General features: G+C 38.0%; 1 protein-coding gene across 1 annotated transcript in view; it reads left to right on the top strand.

Moving 5' to 3' along the window:
• RGS22 (regulator of G protein signaling 22) overlaps positions 1 to 25951 on the top strand; it is a 173305-nt gene that overhangs the window by 44465 nt on the left and 102889 nt on the right. The window contains exons 5-9 of the mRNA XM_061171399.1: positions 7425 to 7510; positions 8152 to 8320; positions 11518 to 11647; positions 13452 to 14052; positions 15447 to 15608. Of these exons, the coding sequence (XP_061027382.1) occupies positions 7425 to 7510; positions 8152 to 8320; positions 11518 to 11647; positions 13452 to 14052; positions 15447 to 15608 (1148 nt within the window). The remainder of the gene's footprint in view (positions 1 to 7424; positions 7511 to 8151; positions 8321 to 11517; positions 11648 to 13451; positions 14053 to 15446; positions 15609 to 25951) is intronic.

Below are 25951 nucleotides of genomic sequence, written 5' to 3'. Positions count from 1 at the left end.
GCCTGGGGTTAGAGGGAGTCATTGACTGCAAAGTGTCATGAGGAAGTTTGGAGCTGTTGGAACTATTCTACATCTTGACTGTAGTCATGGTTACATGACTGTATGTAATTGTCAAAACTTGTAGCACTGTGTACTAAAAAGGATGGATTTTACTCTATGTCATTTATACCTCAATAAATGACTAGACAGAAAATCTAGTCCATTGGCAGATAGCCATGCTTTATTTAGTTGCTCGTACATCTAAATATAATTTTTATTAATCTAATCCTGGTGACAGTTTAAAGAGCTTGTGTATGGCTAATTGGAAATAGTTCTAGAATGATTTACCGACAGCCAGTTTCCCCTAACCTTTTGGTTATCTGTTTTTCTTTCTTAACATGTTTTTTAGTTTTAAGGATTAAATAATTTTATTTTAGGTAAATTATTTTTGCATTTCTTATAGTATTTATTAATTTATCCTTCTATGGTTGGCAGGGTTGTTTTGTATCTCTTTGGTCTTTATATTTTAGTTACTTAAAAACACCTTGAAAGGATTTTTTAGCAGTTTGACTAAAGACTTTTCTTCAATTTTGATTTTATTTTTTTATACTTTTCACTTAATTTTTAGATCAAATAGATGCAAAACATACAAAAGGGGAAGAGTTATAGGTGAACTGTTCATTAGGTAAATATTATGCAAACTGATTTTGTATGAACTGACTAGTTCCACAGCCTTGTAGAATTCCTCAAGTGTTTATGTCGATTTTTATGTGCGGTCTGGTGTCTTTCTGTGATACATTGAATGCATTGCTCATGAGAATTCAAGACTCCTGTGTGGTTGGTTGTCAGTGTGTAGCATATGTGGAATCCTTCTCACTCAAGATCCAAATGTCCTTCAGATCTCACTGATAAGCAGTGAGACAGTCAACAAGATGCTACTGTTCAGGTGCTAGCTGTTTCCAAAGTTTCTTCTATTCTTTCAGTACCCAGAAGATAGTCTTTGGTGAAGGCAAGTGGGTGTTTTTGGCTAAACAGGAGGAAACCATTGTTTGCTCAGTTTTCCAGTCCTGGGGAGCCTAATGACTTGGTGCCACATGTCAGCATTGCTGAGCACAGGTGCACCCTCAAGAACATTAGCTTCTCAGATGGTGGCAGCACTGCTGTGTGAGCCTGCGATTTCCTCAAAGGAGATAGCAGTGGTCTGCGTTGACTCTGACGTTAATATCACAGCAAAATTTTTGCTTTAGCAGACAGTCAATGGAAGCCACATAGTGCAGACACATTTGCCTCACTGAAATGTGTACTTTATTGGTTGTTTTACTTACTTTAGCATTTGTTTAGTGTCCAAGGTACTGGCATTGATTAGAATTCTGGGGAAAGTGAATATAAGACAAAATAGAAACAATAGTGTATAAATGTCTTAGGATGAATAGCAACTTAGTAACTCTTCTGTAAATTCATATGGCCCTCACAACCTCAAGGTAAAATCTAAACTCCATAACGTTATTTAAAAGACTACTCATAATCAGGGCCCTGCCTACTTCTCCAGCCTTCCTCCCTCCATCTCTCAAATCTTACCCTGTGATCTATTAAACTAAACTTATCTTTATTTCTTTCCTGCTTCCCTCTTCAACCTAGCTAATCATGCTTCCAGTCAATTATAATTTTTAAAAATTTTTATTGGAGTATAGTTGATTAACAATGTTGTGTTAGTTTCAGGTGTACAACAAAGTAATTCAGTTATACATATACAAGTATTCTTTTTCAAATTCTTTTCCCATATAGGTCATTACAGAGTATTGAGTAGAGTTCCCTGTGCTATGCAGTAGGTCCTTATTAGTTATCTATTTTATATATAATAGTAGTGTGTATATGTCAATCCCAATCTCTCAGTTTATCCTTTCCCCCTTCCCCCCATAACCCTAAGACTGTTTCTACGTCTATGACTCTATTTCTGTTTTGTAAATAAGTTCGTTTGTACCATTTTTTTAGATTCCACATATAAGTGATATCATATGATGTTTGTCCTTCTCTGTCTGACTTACTTCACTCAGTATGACAATCTAGGTCCATACATGTGGCTGCAAATGGCATTGTTTCATTCTTTTTTAATGGCTGAGTAATATTCCATTGCATATATGTACCACATCTTCTTTATCTCTTCTTCAGTCAATGGGCATTTAGGTTGCTTCCAGTCCTGGATATTGTAAATGATGCTGCAGTGAACATTGGGATGCATGTATCTTTTTGAATTATGGTCGTCTCAGGGTTTATGCCCAGGAGTGGGATTGCTGGATGGTATGGTAGCTCTAATTTTACTTTGTTAAGGAAACTCCATACTGTTCTCCATAGTAGCTGTACCAATTTTCATTCCCACCAACACTGTAGAAGGGTTCCCTTTTCTCCACACCCTCCCCAGCATTTACTGTTTGTAGATGTTTTGTTGATGGCTATTCTGACCAGTGTGAAGTGATACCTCACTGTAGTTTTGATTTGCATTTCTCTGATAATTAGTGATGTTCAGCATCTTTTCATGTGCTTTTTTGGCCATCTGTATGTCTTCTTTGGAGAAATTTCTATTTACAGGTCCTCCCCATTTTTTGACTGGGATGTTTGTTTTTTGTTATTGAGCTGCGTGAGCTGTTTGTATATTCTGGAGGTGAATGCCGTGTCGGTCACTTAGGTTTGCAAATATTTTCTCCCACTCTGTTGGTTGTCTTTTCATCTCATTTATGGTTTTCTTTGCTGTGCAAATGCTTTTAAGTTTAATTACGTCCATTTGTTTATTTTTGTTTTTATTTTCATTACTCTAGGAGGTGGATCCAAAAAGATATTTCTGCAATTTATGTCAGAGAGTGTTCTATGTTTTCCTCTAAGAGTTTTATAGTATCCAGCCTTACATTTAGGTCTTTAATCCATTTTGAGTTTATTTTTGTGTATGGTGTTAGGGAGTGTTCTAATTTCATTCTTTTACATGTGACTGTCCAGTATTCCCAGCATCACTTATTGAAGAGACTGTCTTTTCTCCCTTGTGTATTCTTGCCTCCTTTGTCATAGATTGGTTGACCATAGGTGTGTGGTTTATCTCTGGACTTTCTATCCTGTTCCATTGATCTATATTTCAGTTTTTGTGCCAGTACCATACTGTTTTGATTACTGTAGCTTTATAGTATAGTCTCAAGTCAGGGAAACTGAGTTCTCCAGCTCCTTTTTTCTTTCTCAAGATTGCTTTGGCTCTTTGGGGTCTTTTGGGTTTCCATACAAATTTAAAAATTTTTTGTTCTAGTTCTGTGAAAAATGCCATTGGTAGTTTGATAGGGATTGCATTGAATCTGTAGATTGCTTTGGGTAGTATAGTCATTTTGATAATATTGATTCTTCCAATCCAAGAACATGGTATATCTCTCCATCTGTTTGTGTCATCTTTGATTTCTTTCATCAGTGTCTTATAGTCTTCTGAGTCTTTTACCTCCTTAGGTAGGTTTATTCCTAGGTATTTTATTCTTTTTGTTGCAGTGGTGAATGGGATTGTTTGCTTAATTTCTCTTTCTGATCTTTCGTTGTTAGTGTACAGGAATGCAAGCGGTTTCTGCACATTAATTTTGTATCCTGAAACTTTACCAAATTCATTGATGAGCTCTAGCTGTTTTCTGGTAGCATCTTTAGGATTTTCTATGTATAGCATCATGTCATCTGCAAACAGTGACGGTTTTACTTCTTTTCGAATTTGGATTCCTTTAATTTCTTTTTCTTCCCTGATTGCCATGGCCAGGACTTCCAAAACTATGTTGAATAAAAGTGGTGAGAGTGGACATCCTTGTCTTGTTTCTGATCTTAGAGGAGATGCTTTCAGTTTTTCACCATTGAGAATGATGTTTGCTGTGGGTTTGTTGTATATGGCCCTTATTATGTTGAGGTAGGTTCTTTCTATGCCCATTTTCTGGAGAGTTTTTGTCATAAATGGGTGTTGAATTTTGTCAAAAGCTTTTTCTGAATCTATTGAGATGCTCATATGGTTTTTATTCTTCAGTTTGTTAATGTGGTATATCACATTGATTGATTTGCATATATTGAAGAATCCTTGCATCCCTGGGATAAATTCCACTTGATCATGGTGTATGATCCTTTTAATGTGTTGTTGGATTTGGTTTGCTAGTATTTTGTTGAGGATTTTTGTGTCAATGTTCATCAGTGATATTGGCGTGTAATCTTCTCTTATTGTTGTATCTTTGTCTGGTTTTGGTATCAGGGTGATGGTGGCCTCATAGATGACCTTGGGAGTGTTCCTTCATCTGCAATTTTTTGGAAGAGTTTCAGAAGGATAGGTGTTAACTCTTCTCTAAATGTTTGATAGAATTACCCTGTGAAGACATCTAGTCCTGGACCTCTGTGTGTTGGAAGTTTTTAAATTACAGTTTCAATTTCAGTACTTGCAATTGGTCTGTTCATATTTTCTATTTCCTCCTGGTTCAGTCTTGGAGGGTTGTACCTTTCTAAGAATTTGTCCATTTCTTCTAGGCTGTCCATTTTATTGACATATAGTTGCTTGTAGTAGACTCTTATGATCCTTTGTATTTCTGTGATGTCAGTTATAGCGTCTCCTTGTTCATTTCTAATTTTATTGATTTGAGCCATCTTCCTTTTTTTTCTTGATGAGTTTGGCTAAAGGTTTATCAATTTGTTTATCTTTTCAAAGAACCAGCTTGTAGTTTCATTGATCTTATCTATTGTTTTCTTTGTCTCTATTTCATTTATTTCTGCTCTGATCTTTATGATTTCTTTCCTTCTGCTAACTTTGGGTTTTGTTTGTTCTCTTTCTCTAGTTGCTTTAGGTGTAAGGTTAGGCTTTTTTTTTTTAGGTTTTTCTTGTTTCTTGAGGTAGGCTTGTATAGCTATACACTTCCCTCTTAGAACTGCTTTTGCTGCATCCCATAGGTTTTGGATCATTGTGTTTTCATTGTCATTTGTCTCTAGGTATTTTTAATTTTTTTGGTGATCCATTGGTTGTTTAGTAACATATTATTTAGTCTCTACATGTTTGTGTTTTTTACAGTTTTTTTTTCCTGTAATTGATTTATCCCATAGTGTTCAGTTTCCATTTGCATGGGATACCTTTTTCTATCCCCTCACTTTCCGTCTGTTTGTGTCCCTAGATCTGAAATGGGTTTCTTGTAGACAGCATGTATATGGGTCTTGTTTTTGTATCCATTCAGCCAGTCTGTATCTTTTGTTTGGAGCATTTACTCCATTTACATTTAAGATAATTATTGATATGTATGTTCCTATTGACATTTTCTTAATTGTTTTGGATTTGTTTTTGTAGGTCTTTTTTCTTCCCTTCCTCTTTTGTTCTCTTCTCTTGTGATTTGATGACTATCTTTGGTATTGTGTTTGGGTTGCCTTTTCTTTTTTGTTTGTGTATCTATTGCAGTTTTGGGGTTTGCTGTTCCCATGAGGTTTTGATACAGCAGTCTGTATAGGTACAAGGTTGTTTTAAGTTGCTGGTCTCTTTCCCACCTAGAGAAGTTCCTTTAGCATTTGTTGTAAAGCTTGTTTGGTGGTGCTGAATTCTCTTAGCTTTTGCTTGTCTGTAAAGCTTTTGTTTTTTTTTTTTTGTTGAATCTGAAAGAGAACCTTGCTGGGTAGAGTATTCTTTGTTGTAGGTTTTTCCCTTTCATCACTTGAAATATATTGTGCCACTCCCTTCTGGCCTGCAGAGTTTCTGGCTTAAAAATCAGCTGATAACCTCATGGAGATTCCCTTGTATGTTATTTGTTGCTTTTTCCTTGTTGCTCTTAATATTTTTTCTTTGTCTTTAATTTTTGTCAGTTTCATTAATATGTGTCTCGGCATTTTCCTCCTTGGGTTCATCCTGTATGGGACTCTCTGCGCTTTCTGGACTTGAGTGTTTCCTTTCTCATGTTAGGGAAACTTTTGGCTATAATATCTTCAAAAATTTCCTCAGGTCCTTTCTCTCTCTCTTCTCCTTCTGGTACCCTATAAAATGAATGTCGGTGCATTTAATGTTGTCCCAGAGGTCTCTGAGACTGTCCTCATTTCTTTTCATTCTTTTTTCATTTCATTTTTTCATTCTTTTTTCTTTATTCTGTTCTGTGGCAGTGATTTCCACCTCGCTGTGTTCCAGCTCACTTATTCATTCATTTGCCTCAGTTACTCTGCTACTGATTCCTTCTAGTGTGCTTTGTCATTTTAGTTATTGTATTGTTCATCTGTTTGTTTGTTCTTTATAAACAAACAGGGCTGGGCTTCTTCCACGAACATTCCCAATCGTGGAGCTCCTTACTCCCGTCCCTTCAGGCTGTCCCTTCACAGCCAACAGCTGTCCCCTCCCTGAGTCCACTCTCCAGGCCCCATGTTCCAGCATGCAGCCCCGCTCCGCCCCAGCAGACACAGGACTCGGTCTGGGGAGCTCAGGGCTGCGGCATGGACCATCTGGACCATCCGTGTAGGTCTTACTCTGTCCTGTCTGCCACAGACTGGTTGCTGCCCTCTCCTCCGAGCCCCTGAAGCTCCCTCTCTGTCCCAGCTGGTCTCCCCACCGGTGAGAGGGCTTCCCTGAGTGCGGGAACCTCTCCTCTCCTTCAGCTCCCCTGCAGGGGTGCAGGTCCCGTCCTGTTTCCTCTTCTTTTTTTCTTTCTTAAGTCCTACCCGGTTGCGTGAGGATTTTTCTTGCCCTTTTAGGTGTCCAAGGTCCTCTGCTAGTGTTCAGCAGGTGCTCTGTGAGAATTGTTCCATTTGTAGATGTATTCTTGATGTACTTGTGGGGAGAGGCGAACTCCACATCCTCCTATTCCTCCATGTTGACTCTGTCCCCCCGCCCCCCCAGTCATGTTCTGTGGGAAACCTTTGCTGGTTTTCGTGCCCATGTGGCCTCCCACAGAATCCTGAACTTCTGGTGCTTACAGCACTCTGTTATTATTGCTTATTGAATTATCTGCAAACTCCTTAAAGGAAAGGCCTTCTCTTTCTTGTTAACCTTGGTATCCTCAATGATCATGCCTGGTGATGTTAAATATTTAACATAATTTCCTAAAATTGGAAGGACAAAGGGCTTGCAGTTACTCTAGCAGTCTTACCAAGTTTTCTGGTTAGTTCTTTTTCTGTTTGTGATTATTTTTAACCCATTTTATGACTGTGAAAATACTGAGACTGAATTTTTTGTCACTCTTTCAGTAAGTTACTTAAGTTTTCTGGATTCAGCTTGTTAATCCATAAAACGTAGATAATAGTTGATATAGGGTTGTTGAGAGAATTGAAGAAGTGCTTGTGACTCAGGGTTCTTACTCTCTCCTGTCCAAATAGAAGGTACAGGCAGGCCTCCCTGTAAGAGCTAGAGGTAATATTGCTCTAGTGATTAGGCCATCATTGTCCTGAATGGTGAATTTCTTTGACACACTTTTTCTTTTTCACTTGTCCTCTAATAGTGTCTCAATCGTGAACAAGGTATTCACTGGGTCAAAAAAGAAAGACTTCCAGCATTTCTGGAAAGTGATTGCTACTTTGAATACAGGTATTGTAATCCCATCAATATACATATTTTTAAATGATTTTTTTCACCAAAAATAATTTTTCTGTACTTTCTTAGTAAAATTGTATACCTTTAAACTCATTTGAGTTTATATTCCACTTGCTATATAGTATAAGATAGAACATTGGTAAAAATCACTTAACTTTTGCAAAGAGATTTTATAGAAACAGTACCTAATAAATGTATTTCAATTCTGCTTCTTTGATCATTATATTTAAAATTTTTTTCTACTTCTGTAAAGGTATTTATGTTCAGGGTGTTAAAAAATGAATATGAGTATCATAAAAAAGACAGAATGTTGTAGTGCAGGGCCATGTTTTTCTTTTATGCTCCCTGACTTCTAAAGTTTAAGTACCTAAACATTCTGAAGTTTTACTAAAATTTGACTTTTGCTTAGAACAACTGTTTTTTTACATAAAAATAAAATAAAGTAAAACAGAATAATTATTAATTAGTAATTCTATGAATAAGCCATTAATTTTAGCAGATCCTAAGAGAATCATCCTGCAGAGTTAGGACGGGAGATTGATTTGAATACATAAAACAAAATTTTAGGTTTTTTTTTTCCTGAATTCTACCATATTTGAAACTTATTTCTAGTTTGTATGATTTCTGAAATGCAGGTTAGCCAGATTGGTTTCACAAGTAAGATGGAGTGAATCAGGCATGAATATCACGTTAGGTGCAGATTTTTCTCCCTGGGTCCTGAAAAAGCCAACCACTCCACCACCTCCTCCTGTTGAAGAAGATGATGCTGTAATTATGAAAAAGTTCTACGTTTCTCTTGGCGAGGTAAAAGTGTGAGTGTTTCTTTGTGTCTTGGCACTTCAGTGAAACTTCTCATTTTAGGGATATGAATTTCATTTGTACCACTTGAATAGGAAAATGATTTCAAATACTTGTAAAGTAGATTGAGCAAATATTCTTTTGGATTTATGCTGACTTATTTGCCCTACACTCTTTCACCTGAAATGTAATTAGAATTATTATCCTCATGTGTACAAAGGAAAAATGCAAAATGGAAGAACATCCCCAATGTCACCTGGGAAGCAAGGGTTTCATTGTTCATTCCAAATTTTGTATTATTTGGAATCTGTAATTTTTGTACAAAACAACAATAAATTGGGCCTTCTCTTCCCTATTGTCAAGATTATTCTTCAGTAATAAAATGCATAACTGTTTAGCTGTTATCAGATAAATTTGCCCTTCACAATTGGAGAATGTTGGGTGGTATGGGTACGTTTGAAGAGCTCTAACCTAGAATCAAATGTCCTTTTGGGGAATCACAGTTTAGTGAAAACTGTTGTTTGATCTTTGCCTTTGCCAGGGCGGAAAAATTTTCCTTCTACCCTTCTAGGTTCTTTGGCTGGTCTATTAAAAAAAAAAAAAAAAATGACATAAGACAGGGTAACAGGAAAAAAACAAATGCAATTTAGTATGTACGGGAGCCCTATAAGAATATAAGACCCAAGAGCAAGTTGGGCAGTTGAGGCATATGTGCCATCCTGAGCTAAGGAATGGGGTAGGGGCCTGGGGCTTCAAAGTGGAGGAGGGTAATTCACAGGACTATAAGAAGACCAGATGTTCGGTAATTAGATGTTTATCTGCCATATAGATAGGTCGGTCATTCAGATAAAAGTTATCTCTGGTACTGGCCGTCTCTGAGCCAGGCCGCCTATGTAAATTCTTTTAGGTAGTTAAAAGAGAGGTAAGTGTTTTTCTTGAGTCTGCTGGGTCGTGATCTCCTTCAGCTCACAATAATCCACAATGCCGTGGCATGTTTTGGGGTCACGTATTCGGCTTCTCTTCAGCCTCTAATTATCAGATCTTCTCTCTGGGAAGACATTTCTAATACACAGTTCTTTACAAAACCAGGAATTGCAAATATGTTACCCATGTGTTGCTATTCTCCTAGTTTGCATTCATGACAGAGATTGCTAATCAATTATGGCATTTTCCTGCTGAGCTAGGACTTGGCTCCAAATTCTTTTTCAACACAGCATTCTAGGCAGGCACTTCCAAGTGATCAAAGATGTCATACAAGAGGAAGACTATTTGCCATCTCTGTTGGAATGGATATCCTTATCCTATCTTATTTGAACATTTTTTTCATGTGTAAGCTCCTATTTAATTTTGTAGTTTGACAGTTCTATCAGCAATATTTGGCAAAAATGTTAAAAAATTATGCCAGTTCCATTATTTCCTCTGAATAATGCTCAGAGATATACTGAAGGCACATTTTTCTTTTCTCTTATATTTATTTTTAGGTATTTATTTTTTATCTTAACCCATATGTTATAATAATGTTAGGGATGTCAAAAAATATACCGATAGTAGGGGTCAATAAACATACCAAGGAAAGAATCAGTCTAGGGGAATAAGTTCTGATTCCTTACAGGTAAATTTAATCAAATATAAGAGAATAAAAATCCAAGCTAGTTTACTTTTACTATTTTCTGTGATGGAAAAAGCTCATTTCTGTCAACTTGAGTAATACTTGAACTATATATTTTTTTAATAGCCTTTAAACTTTGAGGATTCAGGTTTTTTGGGGCCCTTAAATCACTAAACCATGACTATAGATAGGGATTAATCCATATGATAATTGGTAATATTTCTTTGAGTTTTCAGTTATACCATCTAAATGCAAACAATTGACCCATCTTTTAAGAGTACAAAGTAGAATAGTTAACTGCTTTTATGTCTGGCTAACCACTTCTTTCTCCCCTATCTTCTACTCTCTCATCTTTTTTGTGCAGTTGAAATAGCAAGGGCTCTTGTATGTTGGTCTTTCTCTATTCCTTGAAAGTTCCTTAATTATTTTGGTCTCCTCTCAGTGCTTAGGATACTACTTGTAATAGAGTAGTCATTCAATAAATATGTTGAATGAACATGTAATTAGTAATAAATGACTTGGTTTTAGAGGAAGGAAAAGAGGAAACAAAAGGCAATTAGATTCAAAGCTTTTATCTACCAAGGAAACCTTACTTCTAAGAGGGGCAGTGAGTACACCGATGGCACCTGATATTTCTTTCTCTTGCTTTTGGTCTTATTGTGTGGCCTGACTTACCCTGCTAATTCTGCATAATAGTCAGGGAACAATTCTATTCCATTTGAGCCTTGCCTCCTCTGTGAGTGTTCCTTAGGCTAAGGGCCAACCAGGTTGGAGAAAGGAGAAATGAGAGTAATGCTGGACCCTCCCTTTTTTGCTTCTGTTGAACAAGCTGGATTATCCTAGAAGAGTAGGTGAGGACATGACTAAGAGAAGCAGGAAGAAGACTCTTCCCAGGAAATCTGAGATGGAGTTTCTTAGGACTGGGGTTCTAGAAGCTGTGTGTCAGGTTGAGAATTGGGTCAGCTGGCTCAGGAGTACACAAAAGAAAGGAAACATTGAAGGCTCCATCCAGGGGCAGGTGAGTCAGGAATCAGCCTTCAGGAAGCATCCAATCCAAGCAAAGTTGTGAAAACTGAATCTAAGGTAAAGGGGAAGTTGAGCATGGAGAAGTTTCCAGTGCTACTGAGAGTTAAGTTTTTGTCATATTAGGGAGGAGTTGTTAAAAACACTGAGCCAGCCCAGACAGAACTGGGGGCATGAAATAATTGGGAAAGTTGTGAATGGGAGTAGCTGGCAAAAGATGCATCCAAAGACTGATGAGCCGTGGTGACTGCCAAGTTAAAGTTAGATGGTGTGAATTTGTAGTGAATCCAGGAAGTAGGATTGCATGCTTCTGGTGGAAGAGTGAAGAATTTGATGGGTAGTGAGCTCATTTTTTTCCTTTGATCTTCTAATATGAAAATAATCTGAATTGAAATTTCCTTACCATTATTCTCAGCTAATGAGTTTTTCTGTGTACAACATTCTTTTCTTTCACGGCATAATTTTTCCTTTACATATTGCACTATGCAAATGAATATTATCATAATGACTTGTCCAGACTGGAAGAATACTGCTAATCTTATGTTAAACAAATGTGCTCCTTTCTTCCTAGGCCTCCTATACTCAAACAAAAGATTGGTTTGCATTAGCAAAACAAAGTCAGCAAACAGTATCAACCTTTTCATTACCTTCTTGTGTATTCCACAACAAAATTGGATCACCAGTTATTTCATCTGTTTCTGGTAAGCAGAAAAGGACAAGAATGACCTCAGAACTCCTTTTTACATCTTTTGTTGTTATTCTAAACTTACAGTACAACACTTAGTGGGTGGGGAGAAAAAATTATCTCCCCTGCAACACCACTTTCTACTGTTTTTCAAGAGACAACCTGATATAGTGAAAAGAGGATGGGTTTAGAACCCAACTCTGATACTTATTAGTTTGTGACTTCTGCAAATTATTCCACTTCTGGGAGCTTTGCTTTTGTCATCTGTAAGATTAAACTAATGATGCATACATACTGAATGTATAGAAAATGCTTAGTGCTTCGTACCTAATGGACAGTCAATAAATATTTGTCTTGTCATTATTTCCTGTCACAGTTTACAAATTCTTATTATTAAGCCTTTGAAATGAAGTGGGTGCAACCTTTCTCTTCTCCCCAAAGTAAATAGTGATTTATGGAACTTGAGTTTTCCTTCTGTTTTTAAGTTCAGACTGTTTCTCACCTTGAAAAGCAGATAAATTTCTACTGTGGGGAACTTTTGTGGGTGATACAAACTTTTCATAAATAAAGGGAACCTTCCAGAAATGGGAGTAATTAAATATGATATTGCTAGAGGGAAAAAAATCTTGCAGTGTGATTCAGGAGGGGAACTCAGCAATTCACTAACAATTCTTACATAATTCCTTTGAAAAGTATAAGCAACCTCTGGAGGTGATAAGTCTGGATTCTCTAGGATTGAACCCAAATCTAGGTAAAGGGGGAAATCATCTTCCTAATTGGAAATTGCTGAATTTATAGATTTCTTACTATTTTCCCCAAATAGTAAAGTAGAAAATTGGAGAGTGACGTTAGTAAGCAGGAAGAGAAAGGATAGCAGGAAGGCAGTGAGCAGAAATGCCAGGCTTGCACTTTACCTCCAAGTCTGTGGGGTTGAGTGTATACCCAGTATCCTTTCACAGGTTTACAAAAGTCTAATCTCAATTTTGGGGAAGTTTAGTATATTTATTTTCAATTAAAATTGTAATGAAACATTTCCAGTTCATTGAGACTTGAAATCTATTACTGAGAAAACTGAGAGTGGGACACATGGATCAGGGTTTTCCTGAACCACGGCTTTGCAAGGGGTAGATTTGCCATGTGAAATAAAGCACTGATATCAGATATTTCACTGATTTCTGAAAGACAGAAGAATAGGGGCTAGACTATATCTTTAGAAAAAGTGTAAAAGCAATCCATTTGTATTTGTAAGTCTTCACAAGGGCCTTACGCAATTTTGTAATTTTAATGATAGGTTGTAAGTATAGTAGTAATTGAATCTTTCTGATAAAATAGTGAATTTTTTTAATTGCTAGTATGACTCCAGTTCTGGTCTGTTGATCTATCATCTCATCACCTATGGCAGCTAATTTTATTTTACCATACAACATGAAATATTAAAGTACATACAGTTGTTTGATGTACACATTCTAATTCTTTAATAGATTTGGCCTTTGTATGTTGACATTTTCAGCCTGGAATATTACATTTTAAAAGTGTATAATGTCTTTTTGAAGATCCTCTTTATTAAGGATATCAAATATTTAATTCATCTGCCACCAATATCCCCTTTCATGTCCAGGGAAGTCATGGCTAATCCCTGTTGGCAGTTTTTTTCTCTACTGATCCCAAATGTAGCCTTAGACTCCTCATGACACTGGTCCCTGCAGTCACTACCGATGATAAACCCATTTGCCATCCTAGCTCTATAACATCTAGTTAATAATTAAAAGAAAACTTTTACATTCGTATCTGATCTAATAGCCTTTTATGATTTAATACAGAGAGTTTTATCTTTGATGATGGAGTTCACCCCAGGACGAAAAAGGGCCCATCTACAACCACTAGGTTAATTTCCGAATTTGAAGAAGATGGGCCTGTATCTCTACAAGACACTCCTTCTCAAGCTCTTCTGAGGACATACCTTGAAAAGCAACAGGATGTTGATGAAAGCCTGACATTGCATTTCTCAACATGTGAAGAATTTTTAAGATCTTATATAAACTTTATTTTGAGAGTGGCAATTCATCAAATTCTTGGAGCACCACTTAGAGAAAGCCCAGATTATATAAATTTCAGAAATGTAACAGAAGTGGTATTTGATGAGTGTTTGGGGACTACCTCTGGCAAGAATGTTTTGCTGAGTGAAACGCTAAAGGAAAAGTCGGAAGACATGTTAGCACAAGCAGTTTCAAAAACTGAGAGCGTTGGACTAGAAAGCAGGGCTAATTGGTGTATTTCTCACAAAACTTATGACATTGGCAATAGAAAGGAGTTCGAAAGATTTAAGAAATTTATAAAAGGTACATTAGGGGAGAGATATTGGTGGCTCTGGATGGATATTGAGAGGTTAAAAGTTCTTAAGGATCCTGGAAGACATCAAAGGTATTTCTACTTTTTTATTTTTCAACAGTTTTAAAACCAAATTATAGAATATTAGTTTGGGTCATCTAAGCACCGGCAGAAAGCCTGAAATAAATATTTAAATGTAATTTATACTTTTAGAGGAATGAATAATAATAAGATTTATTTTATTATAATAATATTGATTTACGTAAAAGATACCTTATGCCAGCGTAAGGGGCTGGCTGTTCCTAGCAGCCTGCTCAGTTAACAAATTCTATGGTCTTTAGTCAGATGCCACTTAGACATTCATATCTGAATGCGATACCTGCTGGATATGATGTGGGATATCCTCTAGAGAGCCTCTTAAAAGTCTGATGGGGCACAGGTCTTTGGCCACTCCATATGTTTTAGGTCACTGTAAGTCTTAAGAACCTTAAGAGGACCCTGCTTTAGGAAAGTCCTTATCTTGTGTTTTCCTGATCTGCTCTGAACTCTGAAGCAGATCAAGTATAGTAGACTGCAGTTCCCATTAAAGGTTTGACTGAGTAAGTACTAGTGACTGGATTATTCCAGTTATCTCAGTGGCATTCAGATCATAATGCCACTGTTGTTGATCATAATGATCATAACGTCATTGTTGTACACAGTTATAAGAGCAGGGATTACCAAATGGTTGATTATGAAGCATGACCTGATTGATCCCAGGGTAGAAGGACACTACCACTTGCCAAGACATGTTAGGGAAGGGATATGCAAGCAACCTACAGAGATTCTTCAGAGTTAATACTGTATTAGTTCCTATTGTTGCTGTAATAAATTACCACAAACTAAGTGGCTTAAATCAACACGAATTAATTCTCTTACAGTTAAAAGGTTAGAAATCTAAAATGGGTATGCAGGGCTGCATTCCTTCTGAGCACTCTAGGGGAAAATCCATTTCCTTGCCTTTTCCAGCTTCTGAGGCCACCTACTTTCCTGGGCTTATGCCCCCTTCCTCCATCTCCAAAGCCGGCAGCATGACATCTTTTCTCCTCTCTGACCGCTGCTTCTATCCTCACTTCTTTTCTCTATGACTATTACCCTCCTGCCTCCATCTTAGAAGGACTGTTAAGATTACATTAGCACCAACTAGATAAGCCAGGATGATCTCCTCAAAATCCTAATCACATCTGCAGAGTCTCTTCTGTCATGTAAGGTAACATTCTTAGGTTCTGGAGATGAGAATGTGGACATCTTTGTAAGGCCATTGTTTGGCCTACCGAAAATACCCTTCCCATTCCCATATCTGTGAGAAATATTTTTATCTCCCTGTAACTCACTTTTGGTTTTAAGATAGTTCATTACTTGCCTGAAACATTTTGGAAGTGAAAATATTTGGCTAGTTGAATATTGTGTCAATGTGTGTGTATGTTTGTGTATGTGTTTTATTTCAGACATATTGAGAAGATGAAAAAATGCTATCTAGTGAGCAGTGGAGACTGCTACCTTTCTGCAGAAATCTTATCAAAATTTAAACTGCTAGATGGATCTCAGTGGAATGAAGAACACTTAAAAAATATTCAGACTGAGGTTGTAAAACCCTTACTTCTTTATTGGTAAGAAAAAATAATATGAATCAAAGTTATTTGCTTTCACTTTTCTTAAGCTAGTTACAAGTTATACTTTTTTGTCTTAAGGCTGTAACATTTATGGAAATTTTAAATGACAAGATTATTTTATCTTTGGCCTTCTCTAAAGTACCTATCCTTTAGATAATTTTGATATTTGAGGGACTTTAAATCCGTAATAAGACTAGACAGTACTTAAGCTCCGTTTGAACTTTGTGAGCATATCCTTCTATCCCTGACCTTTTTACGCTCAGGACCTCATCAAATTGATGTGTGTGTGCGTGTGTGCATGTGTGCGCATGTGTACATGTAGCTTGAGTTAGATTTGTCTCAATAAACATTCCATGAGCACTTTCTATGGGCCAAGTGTTGTGCTAAGGATACAAGGGTAAAACACAGTCAAGTCTAGTGATCCTAGTCTAGTGGGAGGAACATACATATAAAATGAGTGTAATAAAAGAAAGTGTGGTGAATGCACAGGATACAGAGAAGAGGTAATATTTCACCTGGGACTCAAGGGACTCTAAACAAGAGAAAGAGAATGGACCTAGTGGAGAAAATGTGTGCCTTCTGAGCATCAGTGAGCTGTCCAGTGTGGCTGTGATGGATCTGATCATGTTACTTTTCTGCTTTAAGTCTTTAACTAGTTACCCCAAAGCTTTCAGTGTAAGGTTCAAATTCCTTAAGTTAACAAATAAGATAATCATGATTTTTTTTTTCAGTGATATGTGTTTATTTAATTAGCTCAATCACATCCCCCCTTTTTTTTTTAACATCTTTATTGGAGTATAATTGCTTTACAATGGTATGTTAGTTTCTGCTTTATAACAAAGTGAATCAGTTATGCATATACTTATATCCCCATATCTCTTCCCTCTTGCGTCTCCCTCCCTCCCACCCTCCCTATCCCACCCCTTCAGGTGGTCACAAAACACCGAGCTGATCTCTCTGTGCTATGCGGCTGCTTCTCACTAGGTATCGGTTTTACATTTGGTAGTGTATATATGTCCATGCCACTCTCTCACTTTGTCCCAGCTTACCCTTCCCCCTCCTCATGTCCTCAAGTCCATTCTCTAGTAGATCTGCATCTTTATTCCCGTCTTGCCCTTAGGTTCTTCATGACCTTTTTTTTTTTTAGATTCCATATATATGTGTTAGCATACGGTATTTGTTTTTCTCTTTCTGACTTACTTCACTCTGTATGACAGACTCTAGGTCTATCCACCTCGCTACAGATAACGCAATTTCGTTTCTTTTTATGGCTGAGTAATATTCCATTGTATATATATGTGCCACATCTTCTTTATCCATTCATCTGTCGATGGACACTTAGGTTGCTTCCAAGTCCTGGCTATTGTAAATAGAGCTGCAATGAACATTGTGGTACATGACTCTTTTTGAAGGAATAAACCTACCTAAGGAGACAAAAGACCTGTATGCAGAAAATTATAAGACACTGATGAAAGAAATTAAAGATGATACAAATAGATGGAGAAATATACCATGTTCTTGGATTGGAAGAATCAACATTGTGAAAATGACTATAATACCCAAAGCAATCTACAGATTCAGTGCAATCCCTATCAAACTACCAGTGGCATTTTTCACAGAACTGGAACAAAAAATTTCACAGTTTGTATGGAAACACAAAAGACCCCAAATAGCCATAGCAATCTTGAGAAAGAAAAACGGAACTAGAGGAATCAGGCTCCCTGACTTCAGACTATACTACAAAGCTACAGTAATCAAGACAGTATGGTACTGGCACAAAAACAGAAATATAGATCAATGGAACAGGATAGAAAGCCCAGAGATAAACCCATGCACATATGGTCACCTTATCTTTGATAAAGGAGGCAAGAATATACAATGGAGAAAAGACAGCCTCTTCAATAAGTGGTGCTGGGAAAACTGGACAGCTACATGTAAAAGAATGAAATTAGAACACTCCCTAACACCATACACAAAAATAAACTCAAAATGGATTAAAGACCTAAATGTAAGACCAGACACTATCAAACTCTTAGAGGAAAACATAGGCAGAACACTCTATATGACATAAATCACAGCAAGATCCTTTTTGACCCACCTCCTAGAGAAATGGAAATAAAAATAAACAAATGGGACCTAATGAAACTTAAAAGCTTTTGCACAGCAAAGGAAACCATAAACAAGATGAAAAGGCAACCCTCAGAATGGGAGAAAATATTTACAAATGAAGCAACTGACAAAGAATTAGCCTCCAAAATTTACAAGCAGCTCATGCAGCTCAATATCAAAAAAACAAACAATCCAATCCAAAAATGGGCAGAAGACCTAAATAGATATTTCTCCAAAGAAGATATACAGATTGCCAACAAACAGATGAAAGAATGCTCAATATCATTAATCATTAGAGAAATGCAAAGCAAAACTACAATGAGATATCATCTCACTCTGGTCAGAATGGCCATCATCAAAAGATCTACAAACAATAAATGCTGGAGAGGGTGTGGAGAAAGGGGAACCCTCTTGCACTGTTGGTGGGAATGTAAATTGATACAGCCACTATGGAGAACAGTATGAGGTTCCTTAAAAAACTAAAAATAGAACTACCGTACGACCCAGCAATCCCACTACTGGGCATATACCCTGAGATTATCATGATTTGTCCCTGCCTGTCTCTGGCATTATCTCCCATCTAGGTATTCCAGATTACTTGTAAACTTTTTATTTTTCCATATATAGAGAGAATGTTGTTTTTCTCTTTCTCTATAAACTTCTATTCTTTTTTTTTTTTTTAAACATCTTTATTGAAGTATAATTGCTTTACAATGGTGTGTTAGCTTCTGCTTTATAACAAAGTGAATCAGTTATACATATACATATGTTCCCATATCTCTTCCCTCTTGCATCTCCCTCCCTCCCACCCTCCCTATCCCACCCCTCTAGGTGGTCACAAAGCACCGAGCTGATCTCCCTGTGCTATGCGGCTGCTTCCCACTAGCTATCTATTGTACATTTGGTAGTGTATATATGTCCATGACACTCTCTCACCCTGTCACATCTCACCCCTCCCCCTCCCCATATCCTCAAGTCCATTCTCTAGTAGGTCTGTGTCTTTATTCCCATCTTGCCACTAGGTTCTTCATGACCTTTTTTTTTTCTCCTTAGATTCCATATATATGTGTCAGCATACTGTATTTGTTTTTCTCTTTCTGACTTACTTCACTCTGTATGACAGACTCTAACTCCATCCACCTCATTACAAACACCTCCATTTCATTTCTTTTTATGGCTGAGTAATATTCCATTGTATATATGTGCCACATCTTCTTTATCCATTCATCCGATGATGGACACCTAGGTTGCTTCCATGTCCTGGCTATTGTAAACAGAGCTGCAATGAATATTTTGGTACATGACTCTTTCTGAATTATGGTTTTCTCAGGGTATATGCCCAGTAGTGGGATTGCTGGGTCATATGGTAGTTCTATTTTTAGTTTTTTAAGGAACCTCCATACTGTTCTCCATAGTGGCTGTATCAATTTACATTCCCACCAACAGTGCAAGAGTGTTCCCTTTTCTCCACACCCTCTCCAGCATTTATTGTTTCTAGATTTTTTGATGATGGCCATTCTGACCGGTGTGAGATGATACCTCATTGTAGTTTTGATTTGCATTTCTCTAATGATTAATGATGTTGAGCATTCTTTCATGTGTCTGTTGGCAATCTGTATCTCTTCTTTGGAGAAATGTCTATTTAGGTCTTCTGCCCATTTTTGGATTGGGTTGTTTGTTTTTTTGTTATTGAGCTGCATGAGCTGCTTGTAAATCTTGGAGATTAATCCTTTGTCCGTTGCTTCATTTGCAAATATTTTCTGCCATTCTGAGGGTTGTCTTTTGGTCTTGTTTATGGTTTTCTTTGCTGTGCAAAAGCTTTTAAGTTTCATTAGGTCCCATTTGTTTATTTGTGTTTTTATTTCCATTTCTCTAGGACCTGGGTCAAAAAGGATCTTGCTGTGACTTATGTCATACAGTGTTCTGCCTATGTTTTCCTCTAAGAGTTTGATAGTGTCTGGCCTTACACTTAGGTCTTTAATCCATTTTGAGTTTATTTTTGTGTATGGTGTCAGGGAGTGTTCTAATTTCATACTTTTACATGTACCTGTCCAATTTTCCCAGCACCACTTATTGAAGAGGCTGTCTTTTCTCCACTGTATATGCTTGCCTCCTTTATCAAAGATAAGGTGACCATATGTGCGTGGGCTTATCTCTGGGCTTTCTATCCTGTTCCATTGATCTATATTTCTGTTTTTGTGCCAGTACCAAACTGTCTTGATTACTGTAGCTTTGTAATATAGTCTGAAGTCAGGGAGCCTGATTCCTCCAGCTCCATTTTTCGTTCTCAAGATTGCTTTGGCTATTCGGGGTCTTTTGTGTTTCCATACAAATTGTGAAATTTTTTGTTCTAGTTCTGTGAAAAATGCCAGTGGTAGTTTGATAGGGATTGCATTGAATCTGTAGATTGCTTTGGGTAGCAGAGTCATTTTCACAATGTTTATTCTTCCAATCCAAGAACATGGTATATCTCTCCATCTATTTGTATCATCTTTAATTTCTTTCATCAGTGTCCTATAATTTTCTGCATACAGGTCTTTTGTCTCCTTAGGTAGGTTTATTCCTAGGTATTTTATTCTTTTTGTTGCAATGGTAAACGGGAGTGTTTTCTTAATTTCACTTTCAGATTTTTCATCATTAGTATACAGGAATGCAAGAGATTTCTGTGCATTAATTTTGTATCCTGCTACTTTACCAAATTCATTGATTAGCTCTAGTAGTTTTCTGGTAGCATCTTTTGGATTCTCTATGTATAGTATCATGTCATCTGCAAACAGTGACAGCTTTACTTCTTCTTTTCCGATTTGGATTCCTTTTATTTCTTTTTCGTCTCTGATTGCTGTGGCTAACACTTCCAAAACTATGTTGAATAATAGTGGTGAGAGTGGGCAACCTTGTCTTGTTCCTGATCTTAGTGGAAATGGTTTCAGTTTTTCACCATTGAGGACAATGTTGGCTGTGGGTTTGTCATATACGGCCTTTATTATGTTGAGGAAAGTTCCCTCTATGCCTACTTTCTGCAGGACTTTTATCATAAATGGGTGTTGAATTTTGTCGAAAGCTTTCTCTGCATCTATTGAGATGATCATATGGTTTTTCTCCTTCAATTTGTTAATATGATGTATCACGTTGATTGATTTGCGTATATTGAAGAATCCTTGCATTCCTGGAATAAACCCCACTTGATCATGGTGTATGATCCTTTTAATGTGCTGTTGGATTCTGTTTGCTAGTATTTTGTTGAGGATTTTTGCATCTATGTTCATCAGTGATATTGGCCTGTAGTTTTCTTTCTTTGTGACATCTTTGCCTGGTTTTGGTATCAGGGTGATGGTGGCCTCGTAGAATGAGTTGGGGAGTGTTCCTCCCTCTGCAATATTTTGGAAGAGTTTGAGAAGGATAGGTGTTAGCTCTTCTCTAAATGTTTGATAGAATTCGCCTGTGAAGCCATCTGGTCCTGGGCTTTTGTGTGTTGGAAGATTTTTAATCACAGTTTCAATTTCAGTGCTTGTGATTGGTCTGTTCATATTTTCTATTTCTTCCTGGTTCAGTCTCGGCAGGTTGTGCATTTCTAAGAATCTGTCCATTTCTTCCAGGTTGTCCATTTTATTAGCATAGAGTTGCTTGTAGTAATCTCTTATGATCGTTTGTATTTCTGCAGTGTCAGTGGTTACTTCTCCTTTTTCATTTCTAACTCTATTAATTTGAGTCTTCTCCTTTTTTCTCTTGATGAGTCTGGCTAATGGTTTATCAATTTTGTTTATCTTCTCAAAGAACCAGCTTTTAGTTTCATTGATTTTTGCTATTGTTTCCTTCATTTCTTTTTCATTTATTTCTGATCTGATCTTTATGATTTCTTTCCTTCTGCTAGCTTTGGGGTTTTTTTGTTCTTCTTTCTCTAATTGCTTTAGGTGCAAGGTTAGGTTGTTTATTCGAGATGTTTCCTGTTTCTTGATGTAGGCTTGTATTGCTATAAACTTCCCTCTTAGAACTGCTTTTGCTGCATCCCATAGGTTTTGGATCGTCGTGTCTCCATTGTCATTTGTTTCTAGGTATTTTTTGATTTCCCCTTTGATTTCTTCAGTGATCACTTCGTTATTAAGTAGTGTATTGTGTAGCCTCCATGTGTTTGTATTTTTTACAGATCTTTTCCTGTAATTGATATCTAGTCTCATAGCGTTGTGGTCGGAAAAGATACTTGATACGATTTCAATTTTTTTAAATTTACCAAGGCTTGATTTGTGACCCAAGATATGATCTATCCTGGAGAATGTTCCATGAGCACTTGAGAAAAATGTGTATTCTGTTGTTTTTGGGTGGAATGTCCTATAAATATCAATTAAGTCCATCTTGTTTAATGTATCATTTAAAGCTTGTGTTTCCTTATTTATTTTCATTTTGGATGATCTGTCCATTGGTGAAAGTGGGGTGTTAAAGTCCCCTACTATGATTGTGTTGCTGTCGATTTCCTCTTTTATGGCTGTTAGTATTTGCCTTATGTATTGAGGTGCTCCTATGTTGGGTGCATAAATATTTACAATTGTTATACCTTCCTCTTGGATCGATCCCTTGATCATTATATAGTGTCCGTCTTTGTCTCTTGTAATAGTCTTTATTTTAAAGTCTATTTTGTCTGATATGAGAATTGCTACTCCAGCTTTCTTTTGATTTCCATTTGCATGGAATATCTTTTTCCATCCCCTCACTTTCAGTCTGTATGTGTCTCTAGGTCTGAAGTGGGTCTCTTGTAGACAGCATATATATGGGTCTTGTTTTTGTATCCATTCAGCCAGTCTGTGTCTTTTGGTGGGAGCATTTAATCCATTTACATTTAAGGTAATTATCGATATGTATGTTCCTATTCCCATTTTCTTAAATGTTTTGGGTTTGTTATTGTCGGTGTTTTCCTTCTCTTGTGTTTCTTGCCTAGAGAAGTTCCTTTAGCATTTGTTGTAAAGCTGGTTTGGTGGTGCTGAACTCTCTCAGCTTTTGCTTGTCTGTAAAGGTTTTAATTTCTCCATCAAATCTGAATGAGATCCTTGCTGGGTAGAGTAATCTTGGTTGTAGGTTTTTCTCCTTCATCACTTTAAGTATATCCTGCCACTCCCTTCTGGCTTGCAGAGTTTCTGCTGAAAGATCAGCTGTTAACCTTATGGGGATGCCCTTGTGTGTGATTTGTTGTTTTTCCCTTGCTGCTTTTAATATGTTTTCTTTATATTTAATTTTTGATAGTTTGATTAATATGTGTCTTGGTGTGTTTCTCTTTGGATTTATCCTGTATGGGACTCTCTGTGCTTCCAGGACTTGATTAACTATTTCCTTTCCCATATTAGGGAAGTTTTCAACTATAATCTCTTCAAATATTTTCTCAGTCCCTTTCTTTTTCTCTTCTTCTTCTGGGACCCCTATAATTCGAATGTTGGTGCGCTTAATGTTGTCCCAGAGGTCTCTGAGACTGTCCTCAGTTCTTTTCATTCTTTTTTCTTTATTCTGCTCTGCAGTAGTTATTTCCACCATTTTATCTTCCAGGTCACTTATCCGTTCTTCTGCCTCAGTTATTCTGCTATTGATCCCATCTAGAGTATTTTTAATTTCATTTATTGTGCTTTTCATCGTTGCTTGGTTCCTCTTTAGTTCTTCTACGTCCTTGTTAAATGTTTCTTGCATTTTGTCTATTCTATTTCCAAGATTTTGGATCATCCTTACTATCATTATTCTGAATTCTTTTTCAGGTAGACTGCCTATTTCCTCTTCATTTGTTAGGTCTGGTGTGTTTTGACCCTGCTCCTTCATCTGCTGTGTGTTTTTCTGTCTTCTCATTTTGCTTATCTTACTGTGTTTGGGGTCTCCTTTTCACAGGCTGCAGGTTCGTAGTTCCCGTTGTTTTTGGTATCTGTCCCCAGTGGCTAAGGTTGGTTCAGTGGGTTGTGTAGGTTTCCTGGTGGAGGGAACTAGTGCCTGTGTTCTGGTGGATGAGGCTGGATGTTGTCTTTCTGGTGGGCTCGTCCACGTCTGGTGGTGTGTTTTGGGGTGTCTGTGGCCTTATTATGATTTTAGGCAGCCTCTCTGTTAATGGATGGGGCTGTGTTCCTGTCTTGCTAGTTGTTTGGCATAGGGTGTCCAGCACTGTAGCTTGCTGGTCGTTGAGTGAAGCTGGGTCTTGATGGTGAGATGGAGATCTCTGAGAGATTTTCGCCGTTTGGTATTACGTGGAGCTGGGAGGTCTCTTGTGGACCAGTGTCCTGAAGTTGGCTCTCCCACCTCAGAGGCACAGCCCTGATGCCTGGCTGGAGCACCAAGAGCCTTTCATCCACACGGCTCAGAATAAAAGGGAGAAAAAATGGAAAGAAAGAAAGAAAGAGGATAAAATAAAATAAAATAAAGCAATTATAATAAAAATAAGAAAAAAAAATTATTAAGAATAAATTTATTAAGAAAAAAATTTTTTTTAATTTTTTAAAATAAAAAATATGAAAAAACCTATTAAAAAAATTTTTTTAATTTTTTAAAAATAGAAAATAAGGAAAAAATTATTAAGAAAACATTTATTAGGGAAAAAAATTTTTTTAAGTAAAAAAAAAAAAAAAAAAAAACGGACGGACCTAACCCTAGGACTAACGGTGAGAGCAAAGCTATACAGACAAAATCTCACCCAGAAGCATACACATATACACTCACAAAAAAAGTAAAAGGGGAAAAGTTAATATATCCTGCTCCCAAAGTCCACCTCCTAAATTTGGGATGATTCGTTGTCTATTCAGGTATTCAACAGATGCAGGCACATCAAGTTGTTTGTGGAGCTTTAATCCGCTGCTCCTGAGGCTGCTGGGAGAGATTTCCCTTTCTCTTCTTTGTTCTCACAGCTCCCGGGTTCAGCTTTGGATTTGGACCCGCCTCTGCATGTAGGTCGCCTGAGGGCGTCTGTTCCCCGCCCAGACAGGACGGGGTTAAAGGAGCAGCGGATTCGGGGGCTCTGGCTCACTTGGGCGGGGGGGAGGGAGCGGTACGGAGGAGGCGGGGCGAGCCTGCGGCGGCAGAGGCGTCGTGACGTTGCACCAGCCCGAGGCGCGCCGTGTGTCCTCCCGGGGAAGTTGTCCCCGGATCACGGGAGCCTGGCCGTGGCGGGCTGCACTGGCTCCCGGGAGGGGCGGTGTGGAGAGTGACCTGTGCTCGCACACAGGCTTCTTGGTGGCGGCAGCAGCAGCCTTAGCGTCTCATGCCCGCCTCTGGGGTCCGCGCTGATCGCCGCGGCTCGCGCCCGTCTCTGGAGCTCGTTTAGGCGGCGCTCTGAATCCCCTCTCCTTGCGCGCCGCGAAACAAAGAGGCAAGAAAAAGTCTCTTGCCTCTTCGGCAGCTGCAGTCTTTTTCCCGGACTCCCTCCCAGCTAGCACCGAAGCCCGAGCCCCAGCTCCCAGCCCACGCCCGCCCCGTCGGCTGAGCAGACAAGTCTCTCGGGCTGGTGAGTGCTGGTCGGCACCACTCCTCTGTGCGGGAATCTCTCCACTTTGCCCTCCGCACCCCTGTGGCTGCGCTCTCCTCCGTGGCTCCGAAGCCTCCCCCCTCTGCTACCCGCAGTCTCTGCCCGCGAAGGGGCTTCCTAGTGTGTGGACACCTTTCCTCCTTCGCAGGTCCCGTCCCTATTCTTTTGTCTCTGTTATTTCTTTTTTCTTTTGCCCTACCCAAGTACGTGGGGATTTTCTTGCCTTTTGGGAGGTCTGACGTCTTCTGCCAGCGTTCAGTGGGTGTTCTGTAGGAGCAGTTCCACGTGTAGATGTATTTCTCATGTATCTGTGGGGAGGAAGGTGATCTCCGCGTCTTACTCTTCCGCCATCTTGCCCCTCCCCGCCTATAAACTTCTATTCTTAAATATTTAAGAAATGCAGAAAGGTGTAAATTATACTATAATAGGCACCTGTGTACACACCACCCAACTTAAAAAATCATTACTAATACAGTAGAAGCTTTCCTTTTTTAAATTTAACTTTTTGTTTTGAGATAACTGTAGATTCATATGCAGCTGTAAGAAATAATACAGAGATTCTGTATACCTTTCACCCAGTTTCTTCCAATGGTGACATCTTGCATAACTGCAGTGCAATGTTGCAATGAGGAAATTGATATTGATATAACTCTCCAATCTTTTTTCATATTTTGCCAGCTTTACAAGCATTTATTTCTCTGTGTATAGTTAGTTCTATATAGTTTTATCACATGCATTTGCTGTTACAGTC

Source organism: Eubalaena glacialis, chromosome 17 (assembly GCF_028564815.1).
Source record: "Eubalaena glacialis isolate mEubGla1 chromosome 17, mEubGla1.1.hap2.+ XY, whole genome shotgun sequence".
In the NCBI taxonomy this organism is placed as follows: domain Eukaryota; kingdom Metazoa; phylum Chordata; class Mammalia; order Artiodactyla; family Balaenidae; genus Eubalaena; species Eubalaena glacialis.
The sequence above is the reverse complement of the archived record's forward strand: the minus strand, read 5'-3'. Positions and strand labels throughout refer to the sequence as shown.